General features: G+C 48.4%; 1 protein-coding gene across 1 annotated transcript in view; it reads left to right on the top strand.

Annotated features, from left to right (window-relative positions):
* The window catches only part of TMF1 (TATA element modulatory factor 1), a 79,208-nt gene that overhangs the window by 25,351 nt on the left and 35,239 nt on the right, over positions 1-18,618 (top strand). The window contains exons 3-5 of the mRNA XM_063940939.1: positions 3,791-3,894; positions 4,759-4,885; positions 11,323-11,428. Coding sequence (XP_063797009.1) covers positions 3,791-3,894; positions 4,759-4,885; positions 11,323-11,428 — 337 coding nt within the window. The remainder of the gene's footprint in view (positions 1-3,790; positions 3,895-4,758; positions 4,886-11,322; positions 11,429-18,618) is intronic.

Below are 18,618 nucleotides of genomic sequence, written 5' to 3'. Positions count from 1 at the left end.
GACACGGTGGGGGCCCGTCTCAAGAATTTCAACGCGCAGTGGGCTCACTCGCAAGTGGATCCCTGGATTCTACAGGTAGTATCACAGGGGTACAAACTGGAATTCGAGGCGTTTCCTCCTCATCGGTTCCTGAAGTCTGCTTTACCAAAGTCTCCCTCCGACAGGGAGGCAGTTCTGGAAGCCATTCACAAGCTGTACTCCCAGCAGGTGATAATCAAGGTACCCCTCTTACAACAGGGGAAGGGGTATTATTCCACACTATTTGTGGTACCGAAGCCGGACGGCTCGGTGAGACCAATCTTAAATCTAAAATCTTTGAACACTTACATAAAAAGGTTCAAATTCAAGATGGAGTCACTCAGAGCGGTGATAGCGAACCTGGAAGAGGGGGACTATATGGTGTCGTTGGACATCAAAGATGCTTATCTCCACGTCCCAATATACCCTTCTCACCAAGGGTACCTCAGGTTTGTAGTACAAAACTGTCATTATCAGTTTCAGACGCTGCCGTTTGGATTGTCCACGGCGCCTCGGGTCTTTACCAAGGTAATGGCCGAAATGATGATTCTTCTACGAAGAAAAGGCATCTTAATTATCCCTTGCTTGGACGATCTCCTGATAAGGGCAAGAACCAAGGAACAGTTAGAAGTCGGAGTGGCACTATCTCAGGTAGTGCTAAGTCAGCACGGATGGATTCTAAATATCCCAAAATCGCAGCTGATTCCAACGACACGTCTACTGTTCTTAGGAATGATTCTGGACACAGTCCAGAAGAAGGTGTTTCTCCCGGAGGAGAAGGCCAGGGAGTTATCCGAGCTAGTCAGGAACCTCCTAAAACCAGGACAGGTCTCAGTGCATCAGTGCACAAGGGTCCTGGGAAAAATGGTGGCTTCTTACGAAGCGATTCCATTCGGAAGATTCCATGCAAGAACGTTTCAGTGGGATCTACTGGGAAAATGGTCCGGATCGCATCTTCAGATGCATCAACGGATAACCCTGTCGCCAAGGACAAGGGTGTCTCTCCTGTGGTGGCTTCAGAGTGCTCATCTACTAGAGGGCCGCAGATTTGGCATTCAGGATTGGATCCTGGTAACCACGGATGCCAGCCTGAGAGGCTGGGGAGCAGTCACACAAGGAAGGAATTTCCAGGGCTTGTGGTCAAGCATGGAAACATCTCTTCATATAAACATTCTGGAACTAAGGGCCATTTACAATGCCTTAATTCAAGCAAAACCTCTGCTTCAGGGTCAGGCGGTGTTGATCTAATCGGACAACATCACGTCAGTCGCCCACGTAAACAGTCAGGGCGGCACGAGAAGCAGGAGGGCAATGGCAGAAACTGCAAGGATTTTTCGCTGGGCGGAAAATCATGTGATAGCACTGTCAGCAGTGTTCATTCCGGGAGTGGACAACTGGGAAGCAGACTTCCTCAGCAGACACGACCTTCACCCGGGAGAGTGGGGACTTCACCCAGAAGTCTTCCACCAAATTGTAAACCGTTGGGAAAAACCAAAGGTGGACATGATGGCGTCACGTCTAAACAAAAAACTGGACAGATATTGCGCCAGGTCAAGGGACCCTCAGGCAATAGCAGTGGACGCTCTGGTAACGCCGTGGGTGTACCAGTCAGTGTATGTGTTCCCTCCTCTGCCCCTCATACCAAAAGTATTGAGAATCATAAGAAGGAGAGGAGTAAGAACTATACTCGTGGTTCCGGATTGGCCAAGAAGGTCTTGGTACCCGGAACTTCAAGAGATGCTCACGGACGAACCGTGGCCTCTACCTCTAAGAAAGGACCTGCTACTGCAGGGGCCTTGTCTGTTCCAAGACTTACCGCGGCTGCGTTTGACGGCATGGCGGTTGAACGCCGGATCCTGAAGGACAAGGGCATTCCAGAAGAAGTCATCCCTACTCTGGTAAAAGCCAGAAAGGAAGTAACCGCAAAACATTATCACCGCATTTGGCGTAAATATGTTGCGTGGTGTGAGGCCAAGAAGGCCCCTACAGAGGAATTTCAACTGGGTCGTTTCTTGCATTTCCTGCAAACAGGACTGTCTATGGGCCTAAAATTAGGGTCCATTAAGGTTCAAATTTCGGCCTTGTCGATATTCTTCCAGAAAGAACTGGCTTCAGTACCTGAAGTTCAGACATTTGTGAAAGGGGTGCTGCACATACAGCCTCCTTTTGTGCCTCCAGTGGCACCTTGGGATCTCAATGTTGTGTTGAGATTTCTAAAATCACATTGGTTTGAACCATTGTCTACGGTAGATTTAAAGTATCTCACGTGGAAGGTGTCGATGCTGTTGGCCTTGGCTTCAGCCAGGCGTGTGTCAGAATTGGCGGCTTTATCATGTAAAAGCCCTTACCTAATTTTTCATTCTGACAGGGCGGAATTGAGGACTCGTCCTCAATTTCTACCTAAGGTGGTTTCTGCATTTCACATGAACCAACCTATTGTGGTACCTGCGGCTACTAGGGACTTAGAGGACTCTAAGTTGCTGGACGTTGTCAGGGCCTTGAAAACATATGTTTCCAGGACGGCTGGAGTCAGGAAATCTGACTCGCTGTTTATCCTGTATGCACCCAACAAGCTGGGTGCTCCTGCTTCAAAGCAGACGATTGCTCGTTGGATTTGTAGTACAATTCAGCTTGCACATTCCGTGGCAGGATTGCCACAGCCAAAATCAGTAAAAGCCCATTCCACAAGGAAAGTGGGCTCATCTTGGGCGGCTGCCCGAGGGGTCTCGGCTTTACAACTTTGCCGAGAAGCTACTTGGTCAGGGGAAAACACGTTTGCAAAATTCTACAAATTTGATACCCTGGCTGAGGAGGACCTGGAGTTCTCTCACTCGGTGCTGCAGAGTCATCCGCACTCTCCCGCCCGTTTGGGAGCTTTGGTATAATCCCCATGGTCCTTACGGAGTCCCAGCATCCACTTAGGACGTTAGAGAAAATAAGATTTTACTTACCGATAAATCTATTTCTCGTAGTCCGTAGTGGATGCTGGGCGCTCATCCCTAGTGCGGATTGTCTGCAATACTTGTATATAGTTATTGTTACAAAAAAATTCGGGTTATTATTGTTGAGCCATCTTTTCAGAGGCTCCTTTGCATTTATCATACTGTTAACTGGGTTCAGATCACGAGTTGTACGGTGTGATTGGTGTGGCTGGTATGAGTCTTACCCGGGATTCAATATCCTTCCTTATTATGTACGCTCGTCCGGGCACAGTATCCTAACTGGCTTGGAGGAGGGTCATAGGGGGAGGAGCCAGTGCACACCACCTGATACTCAAGCTTTTATTTTGTGCCCTGTCTCCTGCGGAGCCGCTATTCCCCATGGTCCTTACGGAGTCCCAGCATCCACTACGGACTACGAGAAATAGATTTATCAGTAAGAAATCTTATTTTTCTCATTTATAGAATTGTCAGATCTGCTGTATAACACTGTGTAGACCTGGAATGAATGTTGATTCATGTATCCAGCTGTTACAGTGTTTCACAATGGTACATTACAGCAATACACCCTGGTGAAGTATGTATTACGTCACCCATATAGTAGTTTCCATAGTGTGACGGCAACGTGTACTTTAAACTATCATGCGGTGCTACTACTCCATAGGTTATAACTGCAGGGAAACATTAAAGGCTTATTCAGCCTTATAAATAACACCATGAAATAAACCTTCTGTGAAAGAATATCAAATAAGTCCAATTTCAGCTGTTTAAACTACTTGTATGCAAGTTGTTGTTTGTTTTTTTTATCTATTCTTTTTGGGCTGTTTTTATAGACAATTAATGAACTTGCTACCAGACTGGAGAAGAGGGAATCACAGCTGTTATCAGTCAGCAAGGAAAAGGCTCTTCTAGAGGAGACCCTGGACAACCTGAGAGAGTTAGTATTCCTGCCTGCCTCCAGTCTCTACGGCTATTCCTGTCTCTAGCACTGCGGTGTGAAATATTCTGTTGAACAACACATCCCAGCATGCTTTGCCACAGCTTTAGCATGCCCTGAAATCAGAGCTGAGGCAGGGTATGCTGGGATGTGTAGTCCCACAGCAGTTCGAGAGCTACTTATCCCCCCCCTTCTTTCTCTAGCAGCACCTGGCAGTCTGTTCAGATGATTAAATCTCTTGGCTGTAAAAACCATCCATCCATCCATTGCAAACTGCTTGTCTCTGTCAGCCATATTGGGGGTCACAGTAACCTTGGGGCATAGAGGGCACTAGTGCAGGAGCATGGCACAACTCTTGCATTTCATACTGTAGTCCTGTAGATTTTCATCCATTGCTTACACCCAGGGAAAATGGCCCATTTGCAAGGTGACCCATTCCCCATGACCAGTGCAAGCTATGTGTGTGCCTCGTGCCTCAGCAGTGTCCCTATTTCTAAGTGATTGGGGTGCTGGATTGCCACCTGTTTTGTGGATGATGGCTGCACATTATGGCAGTATTTGTCGGTTGGCTCTATCACTTGCAGGGACTATTACAGTAGAAATGACCTATATTGGGATTCATCTGAAAGTGACAGTAATCACAGCCTTGGGAGTACACTAAGGAGTTACACGTTCGGTCACATGTTCTCTGTGCTCAGCACCACCTGTGGATTTTTAAACTGTGGCAGTTGGTGATACACAGTGTACCTGCCCGGTGACCTGGAAAACACCAACCGAGGACAGAATTTGAGAACCAGTGCGTTAGATTAAATTGAGTTTATATACAGTTTTTAAAATACTTCTGTTCTTTGTCTTCATATGCAGTGAAATGATTAAGGTGAAAGAGGAATGTAACAGCGTGTCATTGCTGAAAGACGAGTTCACACATCGGATAGCAGAAGCTGAGAGGAGAGCACAGATTGCGTGTAAAGAGAGAGACATGGCAAAAAAGGTGATTTTAACTGTCGGGCGCCAGAATGGTTTGCAGTTGGGGGAGGCGTAGATTTCCCCCCCCCCCTCATACGTCCTAGAGGATGCTGGGGTCCACTTCAGTACCATGGGGCATAGACTGTTCCGCAGGAGCCATGGGCACCTCGAGACTTTTTCAGAGTGTGAACTGGCTCCTCCCTCTATGCCCCTCCTCCAGACCCCAGTTTAGAAAATGTGCCCAGGCAGACTGGTCGCACTCTAGTGGAGCTCTACTGAGTTTCACTAAAAGACTTTGTTAGGTTTTTTATTTTCAGGGAGACTGCTGGCAACAGTCTCTCTGCTTCGAGGGACTTAGGGGGAAGAAGTAGGAACCAACTTCCTAAAGAGTTACATGGCTCTGCTTCTGCTGACAGGACACCATTAGCTCCTGAAGGGTAATGTACACTAGCTGCATCTATGCGCTCACTCCCACATCACGCCGTCACCCCCCTAACAGATCCAGAAGTCAGAAGATTGGTAAGTAGTATTACCGGAGGTCTGCAGAGTGGGATCTCCGGTCATCGTGACTGCTTAAAGTACCACGCAGTGAGCGGGAACACTGCGCAAACATGCTCTCCATAACACAGTGCACAGCAGGGCATAGGGGGGGGGGGGCTTGGGCAGCATGAAACCTACTCTCGCTGGCAAAAGGTGGCATATGATGCTGTGGCACAGTCCTACACCCGCACCAGTATAAATATCTAGTTTCAATAGCTGAGGAAAAACGCGCCATTGCAGGGGGCGGGGCTTCTTCCTCAGGCAGCCAGCACACTTCTCAGCGCCATTTTCTTCCAGCAGACAGCAGGGGAAGAAACGCTGATCCTCCTCTCCACTTCTGACTCCAGTATCAGGGGAAAAAAAGGGAGGGAAAGTGCATATTGTGGTACTATAACATAACATATTATTGGCAATATATAGCTCGGAAAGACTCTGTGTACAAATTACACAACACAGGGATTTTTTCTTTAGGCGCAAAGTTGTGGACAGGCAATTCCTTTCTGTGTCCCTCTGACAGATTTTACTGTGGGTCTGTCCACTATAAGCCCGGAGTGTCTGTGGGGTGATTGTGCACTTGTGTGGCATGTCTGAGGCAGGGAGCTCTTCCCCTGAGGGAGCTATTTTAGGGACACGGAGTTGTAATGTGGTGGCGCTGTCGTCACACTAAGAGCCTGAATGGGTGAAAGAATTATGTGATGGTGTGAATCATATCAGTATATGAGATTGGATAAGTCTGAGTCTCATGCAGAAAACTGGAGAAAATCAGTTGAAGATGTGATTTTTAATAGTTCTGTCTTTTCATCCACAGGGGACCCCTCTGGGTCACATAAAAGGTAATTTGCACAAATAGTACAAACTGATACCGACACGGACTCTGATTCCTGTGTCGACACTAGTGATTCCAGGGGAACAGATCCAAAATTAGCAAAAAACATTCAATACATGATTGTTGCTATTAAGGAGGTGTTAGAAGTTACGGAGACCCCTCCTTTACAACAGGAGAAGGCTTACTTTTGTAAGAAAAGAAAATTAATGTAACTTTTCCTCCATCTCATGAGCTGAACAGTCTCTTTGAGGGGGGGGACCAATCCTGAAAAGAAATTTCAGGTTCCCAAAAGAATTCAGGTAGCTTACCCTTTCCCTGCAGAGGACAGGAAAAGGTGGGAGTTACCCCCTGTTATAGACAGTGCCCTTTCGCGGTTAACAAAAAAGGTGATTCTCCTTGCACCTGGGACGGCTTCACTTAAGGAGCCGGCAGACCGCAAGTTAGAGAATACGTTGAAATCTATTTATGTGGCCAATGGGACACTAATCAGGCCTACCATTGCCTGTGCGTGGGTGAGTAGTGCTATTGAAAAGTGGTCAGAAAACTTGTCATCTGACATTGACACAATAGGTAGAGACGAGATACTCCGAACGTTAGGTCATATCAAAGACGCTGCTGCGTACATGCTAGAAGCCATGAAAGATATTGGTCTCTCGGGATCAAGAGCCGCTACCATGGCAATTTCAGCACGGAGGGCATTGTGGATTCGCCAATGGAATGCTGACGCAGATTCCAAAAGGAATATGGAGGCTCTCCCGTATAAAGGCGAGGCCTTGTTTGGAGATGGGCTGGATGCCTTAGTTCCTGCGGCTACCGCGGGTAAGTCGACATTCTTGCCTAATGCTCCTGCACCGGCGAAAAAGACACATCAAAAAAGACAGATGCAGTCCTTTCGGACCAATAAATACAAAAAGGGTAAAGGAAGGGGAAAAGGAAAAAAGTTCATTGTGTCTCCAGGATTACAGGAGCAGAAATCAACCTCTGCTTCTGCCAAATCTTCAGCATGACGCTGGGGCTCCCTTGCGGGAGTCCGCTTAGGTGGGGGCACGTCTGAAACTCTTCAGTCAGTTCTGGTTTCAATCTGGCCTGGACCCATGGGTTGTACAAATAGTGTCCCACGGGTACAAACTGGTGTTTCAAGACATTCCCCCATGCCGATTTTTCAAATCGACCTTACCAGCTTGTATCCCAGACAGGGAAGTGGTGACAGCAGCAATAAAAAAAATTGTGTCAGGATCAAGTAATTGTCCTGGTGCCCTTGTTACAACAAGGAGAAGGGTTTTATGCAAGCCTATTCGTAGTTCCGAAGCCGGACGGCTCGGTCAGGCCGATTCTAAACCTGAAAAATCTGAATCTCTACCTGCAAAGGTTCAAGTTCAAGATGGAATCTCTGAGGGCAGTAATTTCCAGTCTAGAGGAGGGGGAATTCATGGTGTCAGTGGACATAAAAGATGCCTACTTACATGTTCCCATTTATCCTCCACATCAAGCTTATCTGAGATTCGCAATACAGAATTGTCATTACCAATTTCAGACGTTGCTGTTCGGACTCTCCACGGCACCGAGGGTGTTCAACAAGGTGATGGTGGAAATGATGGTCCTCCTTCGACAGCAAGGAGTCAATATAATTCCTTACCTGGGCGATCTCCTGATAAAAGCGAGGTCCAGAGAAAGGTTGGTGCAGAACATTGCACTATCCTTGACAATACTTCAACAACACGGTTGGATCATACATTTTCCAAAGTCGCAGTTGGAACCGACGACAAGATTGTCCTTTCTGGGGATGATACTGGACACAGAGGTGCAGAGGGTATTTCTTCCAGTAGAAAAGGCTCTGGAAATCCAGAGAATGGTCAAACAAATGAAACCAACAAGAGTGTCGATTCATCAATGCATTCGGTTGTTGGGAAAGATTGTAGCGGCCTACGAGGCCATACAGTTTGGTCGATTCCATGCCAGAGTATTCCAGTGGGACCTGTTGGACAAGTGGTCCGGATCCCATCTACACATGCATCAGAGGATAATCCTGTCATCCAAAGCCAGAATTTCGCTCCTGTGGTGGCTACACAGTTCTCGCCTACTAGAGGGACGCAGGTTCGGGATTCAGGACTGGGTCCTAGTAACCACGGACGCAAGTCTCCGAGGCTTGGGAGCAGTCACACAGGGGGAAAGCTTCCAAGGAAGGTGGTCAAGTCAAGAAACTTGTCTTCACATAAACGTTCTGGAGTTGAGAGCCATTTACAACTGCCTTCTACAAGCGGGGCATCTTCTTCAAGATCAACCCGTACAGATCCAGTCGGACAATGTAACAGCAGTCGCGTACATAAACCGTCAGAGCGGATCGAAAGGCAGAGCGGCAATGGCAGAGGTGACAAAGATTCTCCTCTGGGCAGAAAGACATGCAAGAGCTCTTTTGGCAATTTTCATTCTGGGAGTGGGCAACTGGGAAGCAGACGTCCTCAGCAGACACGATCTCCATCCAGGAGAATGGGGCCTCCACCAAGAAGTCTTCGCAGAGGTGACAAGTCTTTGAGGGGTTCCTTAAGTAGACATTATGGCATCTTGTCTCAACAAGAAGCTTCAGAGATATTGTTCCAGGTCAAGAGACCCTCAGGCAATAGCAGTGGATGCACTAGTGACCCAGCGGGTGTTTCGTTCGGTATATATCTTCCCTCCACTTCCACTCATACCGAAAGTTCTCGAGCGATCCTCATTGTTCCAGACTGGCCAAAGAGGACTTGGTATCCAGATCTTCAGGATTTGCTCATAGAAGATCCTCAGCCTCTTCCTCTTCACGAGGACCTGCTGCAGCAGGGGTCGTGCGTGTATCAAGACTTACCGCGGCTACATTTGACGGCATGGCTGTTGAGCGCCGGGTCCTAGCCCGGAAAGGTATTCCCAAAGAAGTAATTCCCACTCTTATTCAGGCCAGGAAAGTAGTAACGTCTAGACATTACCACCGTATTTGGAGACAATATGTGTCTTGGTGTGAAACCAAGAAGGCTCCAACGGAAGAGTTTCAGTTAGGACGTTTTCTCCAGGCGGGTATAGATGCGGGCCTACGATTGGGTTCGATCAAGGTCCAGATTTCGGCCTTGTCCGTTTTTTTTCAGAAAAAATTGGCCTCCCTTCCAGAAGTTCAGACATTCGTGAAAGGGGTTCTGCACATCCAACCTCCATTTGTGCCTCCTGTGGCACCAAGGGATCTTAACGTGGTGTTGCAGTGCCTCCAATCGGATTGGTTTGAACCTCTCCAGGAGATAGAGTTGAAGTTTCTCACTTGGAAAGTGGTCATTCTGTTGGCCTTGGCATCCGCAAGGAGGGTGTCTGAGTTAGGGGCCTTGTCTCACAAGAGCCCTTATTTGATTTTCCACGAAGATAGGGTGGAGTTGAGAACGCATCAGCAATTTCTTCCAAAGGTGGTTTCTTCTTCCCATATAAACCAACCTATTGTGGTGCCAGTGGCTACTGACCCCTTCGCTGCTTCAAAGTCTCTGGATGTGGTCAGGCCTTTGAGAATTTATGTTGCAAGAACAGCTCAGATACGGAAAATAGAGGCTCTGTTTGTCCTGTATGCTCCCAACAAGATTTGGTGTCCTGCTTCTAAGCAAACTATTGCGCGCTGGATCAGAGGTATGATTCAGCACGCTCATTCCACGGCAGGATTGCCGATACCGAATTCGGTGACTGCCCATTCTACTAGGAAGGTGGGCTCATCCCGGGCGGCTGCCCGGGGGGTCTGGGCATTACATCTTTGCAGAGCAGCTACTTGGTCAGGGACAAACATGTTTGCTAAGTTTTACAAGTTTGACACCTTGGCCGATGAGGACCTAAAGTTTTGTCAATCGGTGCTGCAGGGACATCCGCACTCTCCCGCCTGTACTGGAGCTTTGGTATAACCCCATGGTACTGAAGTGGACCCCAGCATCCTCTTGGACGTATGAGAAAACAGGATTTTAATACCTACTGGTAAATCCTTTTTTCCTAGTCCGTAGAGGATGCTTGGCACCCAGCCCAGTGCGTACTTTACCTGCAGTTGTTAATTTGTTGAAAGTGTTTTCAGCACGTTTGCTGTAATGTTCATGCCTGTTGGCATGTGTTTTTTGTTGAATGCCATGTGTGCGGCATGGTTGAAGTGTGAGCTGGTATGAATCTCACCATTAACTTTAAAAGTAAATCCTTTTCTTGAAATGTACGTCTCCCTGGGCACAGTTCCTATACTGGGGTCTGGAGGAGGGGCATAGAGGGAGGAGCCAGTTCACACTCTGAAAAAGTCTTGAGGTGCCCATGGCTCCTGCGGAACCGTCAATGCCCCATAGTACTGAAGTGGACCCCAGCATCCTCTACGGACTAGGAGAAAAGGATTTACCGGTAGGTATTAAAATCCTGTTTTTGCCGCTCCTTTACCATCTGCCCCGCTCAGGGATTTGCTTATCTCCGGTCCCCACGGATGGGCAGCTCCTCCTTTAAAAGCAGTCTGCTGCTGCGGCGCGCTGTCCCATGATGTCCTGTCCTACCCGGCTGTCTCTCCCTGATACATTACAGGGAGGGTGCAGGGCTGTGATCCCAGGATGTACCAGCAGTCTCTGCATGGCCCACCTCATCCTCCCAGTAAAGCATCGGTGAGAGAAAGGCGGCTAGGACAGGATGCGGGACAGCACACTGCAGCAGCAGACTGCCTTTAAAGGAGGTGCCGCCCACGGGGATCGGGAGGTAAGAGTTCATCCACACCACCACCTCAACTTGCCCCCTGTTCCGACCCTTCTGCCTCCCAACCCCCTCCACTGTCTGTGCCACCTTTTTACTTACTGACCCGGCATCTCTGTCAGTTTTGGGGGGGGTCAAGCGGCCCCCTTGAAACCCCCTTCCTCCCCGTTTCGACACCTCTGCCAGGACCCTATGCTTGGATGTATATTGCTGGCGTTTGGTGTTGCAGGGTCACTGCTTAATCACAAACCCTTTACTGTAATAAAATGATCATACTAGCTACACTTGCATAGTCTCCTTATCAGTATTGAGCAGTTCCCTCACCTGTGTGATACCCTTGTCTGTTGGAGGAGAGCCCTCATTACACACTTATTCTATTGCATTCTCAGGATGTCAAATACATGAAGGAGGACCTTGCCACAAGACTTAAGTCTAGTGAGACGGCTGAGATCTTGAGAGAGAAGGACGAGCAAATTAAAGGGCTTATGGAGGAAGGTGAGGAAAATAAAAATCGGGGGAAATAATAGCTCTTACGCATGCTTTTCCTTTATGTTACTGTTCTTTACGTGTATTCTTGAAGATAAAAGGAGATAATCTAGAAAAAAATTTATGTATATTATTATATAGGATCTATCCCTGTGTGCCAGGATCACAGCAATTAATATGAGAACCATTCAGAGGTTGCTGACATGTTTGTGACTCTCATCACAAGTCACGGGTGTAAATTTACTAAGGTGGGAGATTTTTAGAACTGGTGATGTTGCCCATGGCAACCAATCAGGTTCTACTTACCATTTATCTAGCTGCTTCTAGCAGATAATAGATATAATCTGATTGGTTGCCATGGGCAACATCACCAGTTCTAAAAAAATCTCCCACCTTAGTAAATTTACCCCACTGACTTGACAATGAGCATTATGGCGTTCCTTGTTAGCAAGGAGAAAGCAAATAGGATTCCCAATGCATTCTCTTTCTCCAGAGTGTAGAGCCTATGAAGAACCATTGTGAAGGCTGGTGTATTATACTCATTGGGGTCGATCCTATTATCCAAGAAGGGTGTGATGCGTTGCTGCAGCGTTTAGACGCCGGCAACGGCACCTGATCTCGCACCCTTCGCGGTCTGGTTTCGGGCTGAATTTTCACCAAAGTGCTCGGAGTCCTATGGGGCAGCAAGCACCTTTGTGAGACTTCGGGCCGCCATAAAGTGCGGCCACTGCCGCGATGATTCGCACTCGCAATATCATCGCAGCTAATCGGATCGACCTCTTAAAATGGCTCGGTCCATATAAATATTTGGCATAGGTGCACGTGGGTGTTTTAGTTTTCCCCTCATTATTTGTGAATAGGTAATGGACCATTGATCTCTCCTGAAGAGAAGTCGGTAAGGTGTACATGAATGCTGGACAGAAGAGTATAGCTACACAGGGGACGCAGAACGTGCCTGACTTTCCCCCGTCTCTGTTTCATCGTCCGCCCTGTGCCTTCATCTCTTTGTAGAGAACTGTTATCTTTTTACCAGTATTTATCTCCATTACCTGCCAAAAAAAGGGACAAATGGCAGGCGGATATAAATAAGACGGGGCTTAAACGCTTATTCATGTGGAAAAATTAAGGCTAGATTGTTGATCTATTGCAGCTTTGATCTGCATGTGAGTAAGGAAGGGTAGGACTGGCGGTCATAGTCTGTGGCATCCTGCTTGCCCTCACTGCATCATTTTGTTGCCCCTAAGAGTAAGGCAAAGGAAGGAGCTATGGGGGTCATTTAGACCCGCTCGCTGCTGTGCGTTTTTGCCGATTGCTGTCTTAGGCTAACGATTGCCTCTGCCTGATTGACAGGCAGAGCGGGTCGCTGGGCGGAATGGGGCGGGCCGGCGGTGTTTGGCCGCCGTTTAGGGGGCACGTCCGGGAAGCGCAGGCAAGCCCAGACCGTTGGGGGGGGGGGGACGACGACGCGTCGGCTGCATGACCTCACAGCTACGGGTATTTCCCTGTGCTGGTAGGGAGCTACTCCTGAAGTACAAAAACATTGCCGCTGTGCGATGCTTTTGTACTTCTGCGGGAGGGGTAGGGCCTGACATGCGGGCAGACTACCCTGTCCTTGCTGCTCCCCCAGCATTTCACGGAAGCTGATCGTATATGTGCTAAATTTAGCACATCTACAATCAGGTCTGAATCACCCCCTATGTTAGTACAGAGAAATGATATGAGGCAAGAAGGGAAACTGGTGCAGAAGGGATTGTGGTGTCAAATGCTTCTTATACAAAATACATTTCATACATCCATTTGTTTGTTCATTATCTGCTTTGGCTCCCTCTGCTGGTCGTATGTTAAATTGGATCAAAACCCAAAAGCTTACTATGACTTTAGCTGATTATGTATCAAGGCAGTCTTCCTGGTGCAACACATGGGAGGCATGAACTGTAATATTACCCATCACTCGCACACTGATAGGGCACTGCTAGGCAAGGCTTACCATAAAGTTGCCTTTTAACTAAACTTCACTCTTTCCTTTATTTCTCTAGCATCCATAAGGGATATTGGGGAGACTTGGTACGATGGGGTATAGACGGGGTCCAAAGGTGCCGGTGCTCTTTAAATTTATTTACTGGGTGTTCTGGCTCCTCCCCTCTATGCCTCCTCCCACAGGTAGTTTAGAATAAAGTGACCTCAGGAGAGGATGCACATCTCTGCAGCTCCAGAGAGTTTTCTTCAGTATCTTTTAAACTTTTATTATTTTCGGTATGCTGTTTGGGCAACAGCATACCTGCGCCGTGGGAGTTAGTGGGGGGACGGTCACCGGCCTTGCGAGGTGTCAGAGACGCTTCCCCGCTGCAGGACCACCGTCCTGAGAGCTTGTTTGTGCAGCGGGGCACTGTGCCTTAGCTGTCAAAATCACAGCACACCGCACATCCCTAACAATAACCTGAAGGTGATGACAGTGGTGAGTACAAACCGGGGGCCCTGCTAGGAGGGGTCTCTCGGTTCAAAGTGCGGCTGACACGCAGGGGAGGCATACGGGACCCTCCTGGGGGATCCGCTATAGCCCCCTGTGTACATTAGCTAGCGGTGTCTTAAACTAGCAGTTGTGTGATGTTTTTAAGCTAATTGGGAGACATTGCCTGTATAATAAACACTGTAGCTCTGGCACCATTGCGGGGTGGGGTGTGGGGGGGGGTGGCTGCCTCAGAGCGCAACCAGTGGTATTTTGGCGCCTTCCTCTGCTTACAGCAGCAGCAGGCACTCACAGCTCCTCCTGATACTCAGATAACACTGGATAACTGGTACAGGGTGTAGCTATTGTACACGATCTGTGTCCTATAAAGGACAGTAATCATAGGTGTTTCACTGTGATATAACCGCTTACAGCCTCACTGGGGCTGTGTAGCTGGGAGGTGCTGGTCCCCTCTCTCTATCTCCCTCTCACATACAGTAAGGGGCAGGCTTGCTAGTTATTACTTGTCTGTGTATGTGATTGTGCTTTACTGTGAACATGGGTAAACACAAATATGCAGTGTATGCCACACCAGACTCTCCCTTATCATCTGATTCCGTATCATGTGAATAATGCAGCCAATCTTCACAACTCAGTGAGGGGGCTGGGGGAGAGGGTAAAGAGCCTTCCTGGCTAGATGCCCTTAAAAATATGATGTCTGATATGTCATCACAACTCACTGATAATGTTCAAAAAAACTCAGCTACTACAACAGGCTGTTGCAGACCTAGCTGCCAGGGCGGATGTTACACAGACCCCCCTCTCTAACTCAGGACCACAAAAGCGTGGTTTACCTGCTCTACTCTCTGATTCGATGAAGATGTACAGGAGGTTGGGGAGGACTTGGATCCCGTTAGTGGGTATTCCACTTCTGCTCAGGGTATTGAACCTCTAGAGGACGCTGCGTCACAGCAGTCGTTTTTCTTTACACTGAACAAGCCTGGTGTCACTTTCCCTGATTCTGTAGAGTTAGATGACCTGTTTTAAGTTACACTGACAAAAGAAAAAGAAGGTTGGCTGCTGCTTGGCTGAGCACCTCGCCTCATAGCGCCCGAATACCCCTGGGTATTATTTATTACCTGTTTTAAGTTAGCCTGGAAAAATCAAGACCAAAAATACCAAGTGTCAAAAAGATTTTTGCACACTTTCCCATTTACTCCTGAAGATAGGAAATTCTGGGAAGAGCCCCCGGGGGTTGACTTTTAAGTCTCTCGACTGTCTGAAAAGGTGGTGCTGCCTGCCCCGGGCTCCTTTACCATAAATTTACACTAAAGTCTATCTAAACAGCAGCAGGTGTATCGCAAAGGCCAGTCATAGCTGCTTGCTGGATGACCCATGCCATTCATACGTGGGCTACTCAAATTCAGGAGGGTCTCTCAGAGGATATGCCTCTGGTCACTATGGTGACTCTCCTGAAGCACATTCAGGACAATGCATGCGTCCTGTGTGACTCGCTCAAGGAGATGGGCAATATTAATGCTAGGGCCTCTGCCATGGTAGTGTCGGTGCGCAGGGCCTTGTTGTTGCGTCATTGGATAGCGGATGCAGAGTAGAAGTGCACTGTGGAATCTCTCCCTTTTTCTGGGGAATGGCTCTTTGGGGTTGAGTTGGATACGTGAATTTGTAAGGTTACTGCAGGGAAATCCACGTTTCTCCCCTCTGGGCACCCGTTGGATAGGCGTTCCTATCCGGGCCGTCTGTTCAGTACTTTCGGTCTAACAGATTTCGATCTAGTGCCGGAGATGCCTCCATTTCTGCTAGAGGCACCAAAGGTAAGACGAGAAGACCTGCGAACACCGGTTCTCAGGAACAGAGCACCAGTTCTGCTTCCACTAAGTCCTCAGCATAACAGTGCCCACCCACCCAGAGGGGATCTCGAGTTGGGAGCTCGACTGCATCACTTCAGCCACGTCTGTGAGGGTTTCTGCCAGGATACCTGGGTCAAGGACCTAATTTCTCAGGGCTACAAGGTGGAGATCGACGGTGCTCCTCCCCAATGATTTTTCAAATCAAGCTTACCAGCTTTGAAGGATACGAAAGTTACGTTGCAACAGGCCATCCAAAAGTTGGTCCAGTCCCACATCATTATTCCAGTACCAATACAGCAGCATGGAATTGGTTATTACTTGGTTACCAACATGTTTGGGGTACTGAAGCCGGACGGTTCGGTAAAGCCCATTTTGAATCTAAAGTCCTTGAAGCCTTAACTAAAGGTTTTCAAGTTCAAAATGGAATCCTTGAGAGCAATGATTGCGGGCCTGGAAGAACAGGAATTCATGGTTTCCCTGGATATCAAGGACGCCTACCTTCATATTCTGATTTGGCCACCTCATCAAGCTTATCTGAGGTTTGCCCTACTAGACGATCACTACCAGTTCTAGGCACTACCCTTCGGCCTGTCCACAGCTCAGAGGGTGATCACAAAGGTAAGGGCGGAGATGATGTTCCAGCTCCGGGTCCCGGGGGTCAATGTTGTCCCTTACCTGGACGATCTCCTGATAAAGACAAGATCCAGGGAGCTTTCATTGCTCCATATCGACCGCACTATCCAACTTCTGTCACACCATGGGTGGATTCTCCATTTACAGAAGTCCCACCAGGACCCAACTCGGCGGCTCCTGTTCCTGGGGTTGTTACTGGATACTGTGGCCCAGAAGCTGTTCCTCCCGGAGGACAAGGCGAGAACACATGGTGCTCTGACCTGCTGGAATCTCCGTCCATCTTTGCATAAGATTGTTGGGGAAGATGGTTGCCTCATACGAGGCGATCCAATATGGTAGGTTCCATGCCAGAACATTTCAATTGGATCTCCTGAGCAAGTGGTCCGGATCACATCTTAAGATGCCCCGGATGATACGTTGTCACCTCAGGCCAGGATTTCCCTCCTGTGGTGGCTGCAGTCCTCCAATCTCCTGGAAGGCCGGAGTTTTGGGATTCAGGATTGGATCCTTCTCACGACAGATGCGAGTGTCAGAGGATGGGCAGCTGTTACCCAAGGGGCTCAGTTCCAGGGCAGGTGGTCAGCCCACAAAGCCCTACTTCCGATCAACATTCTGGAACTTCGGTCGATATACAATGCTCTGCTTCAGGCCTTTCCACAGGGATTGCACGATCCAAGTACAGTCGGACAACGTCATAGCAGTGGCGTACATCAATCGGCAAGGAGGGACAAAAAGCAGGTCCTGCATGCGAGAGGTGTCAAAGCAACTTCTCTGGGCAGAAAGAAATGCAAGAGCAATTTCAGCAATCTTCATTCTGGGAGTGGACAACTGGGAAGCGGACTTCCTGAGTCGTCACGATCTCCACTCGGGAGAGTGGCGGCTCCACCATCAGGTATTTCAGCAGATCATCAACCAGTGGGGCTGCCCACAAATAGACATGATGGCTTCTCAACTCAACAAGAAGCTTCATTGGTATTGCGACCATCAGACGAGGGCAGTGGATGCACTGACTCCGCCTTGGCCTTACCGGCAGGTCTACCTGTTTCCTCCGATTCCAGTGCTCCCAATGGTGCTAAACTGAACTAAAATATCAAGGAGCCAAGGCAATTCTGATTGCCTTGGATTGGCCTCGGGGGGCGTGGTACGCGGATCTTCTGGACATGTCCTTCGCAGACCCTTGGCCTCTACTAATAAGAAGAGATCTTCTTCAACAAGGACTGTTCGTCTACCCGGACTTATGACGACTTCGTTTGACGGCATGGCGGTTGAGCGGAACATCCTAGCTCACAAGGGCCTTTCCAAAAGAGTCATTGCAAGCATGGTTCAGGCCAGGAAACCTGTGACGTCAAAACACTATCATCCTATCTGGAGAAGATATGTCTCTTGGTGCGAGGAACGTTCGTATCCACCTGCGGAGTTCTACTTGGGATGTTTCCTGCAGGCTGGTGTGGATAAGGGCTTACGTCTGTGTTTTATTAAGGTTCAGATTTCATCCCTCTCAATTTTCTTCCAGAAGAAATTGGCAGTATTGCCAGAAGTTCAGACCTTCTTGCAAGCAGTACTTCACATTCACCCTCCTTTTGTGCCGTCCACGGCACCCTGGGACTTGAATGTATTGTTGGAATTTCTACAGTCTTCCTGTTTTGAACCTCTGACGGTAGAAGAGAAGTACCCCACATGGAAGACTGTGATGTTACTGGCCCTGGCTTCTTCTAGGCGTGTCTCAGAATTGGGGGGCCTTATCGTGTAGAAGCCCTTACTTTGTCTTCTATGAGGACAGAGCAGAGCTCAGGACTCGGCAGCAGTTCCTGCCAAAGGTTGTCTCTGTGTTCCACCTGAATCAACCTATTGTGGTTCCGTTAAGTTCTGGCGTTTCTGCTCCTCTGGAGGCATTGGATGCTGTGCGAGCGTTGAAGACCTATGTCAAGAGAACAGCTCGCATCAGAAAGGCGGATTCCTTGTTCGTGCTCTATGATGCGCAGAGAAAGGGTTGCCTTGCTTCAAAGCAGTCCATTGTTCATTGGCTTAGGCTGACTATCCAACCGGCCTATGTGTCTGCAGCCTTGCCTGTTCCTAAGTTTCTAAAGACCCACTCTACAAGATCGGTGGTCTCTTCCTGGGCAGCTGCCCGTGGGGTCTCGGCCTTGCAATTATGCCGATTTGCTACCTGGTTGGGGAAGAACACTTTTTTTTGTTTTTTTTTTGTTAAGGTTCTACAAGTTTGATACCCAGGCCAAAGAGGAGACCCAGTT

This window comes from Pseudophryne corroboree, chromosome 9 (genome assembly GCF_028390025.1).
Source record: "Pseudophryne corroboree isolate aPseCor3 chromosome 9, aPseCor3.hap2, whole genome shotgun sequence".
In the NCBI taxonomy this organism is placed as follows: Eukaryota; Metazoa; Chordata; class Amphibia; order Anura; family Myobatrachidae; genus Pseudophryne; species Pseudophryne corroboree.
This window is presented reverse-complemented; position numbering and strand designations above follow the sequence as displayed.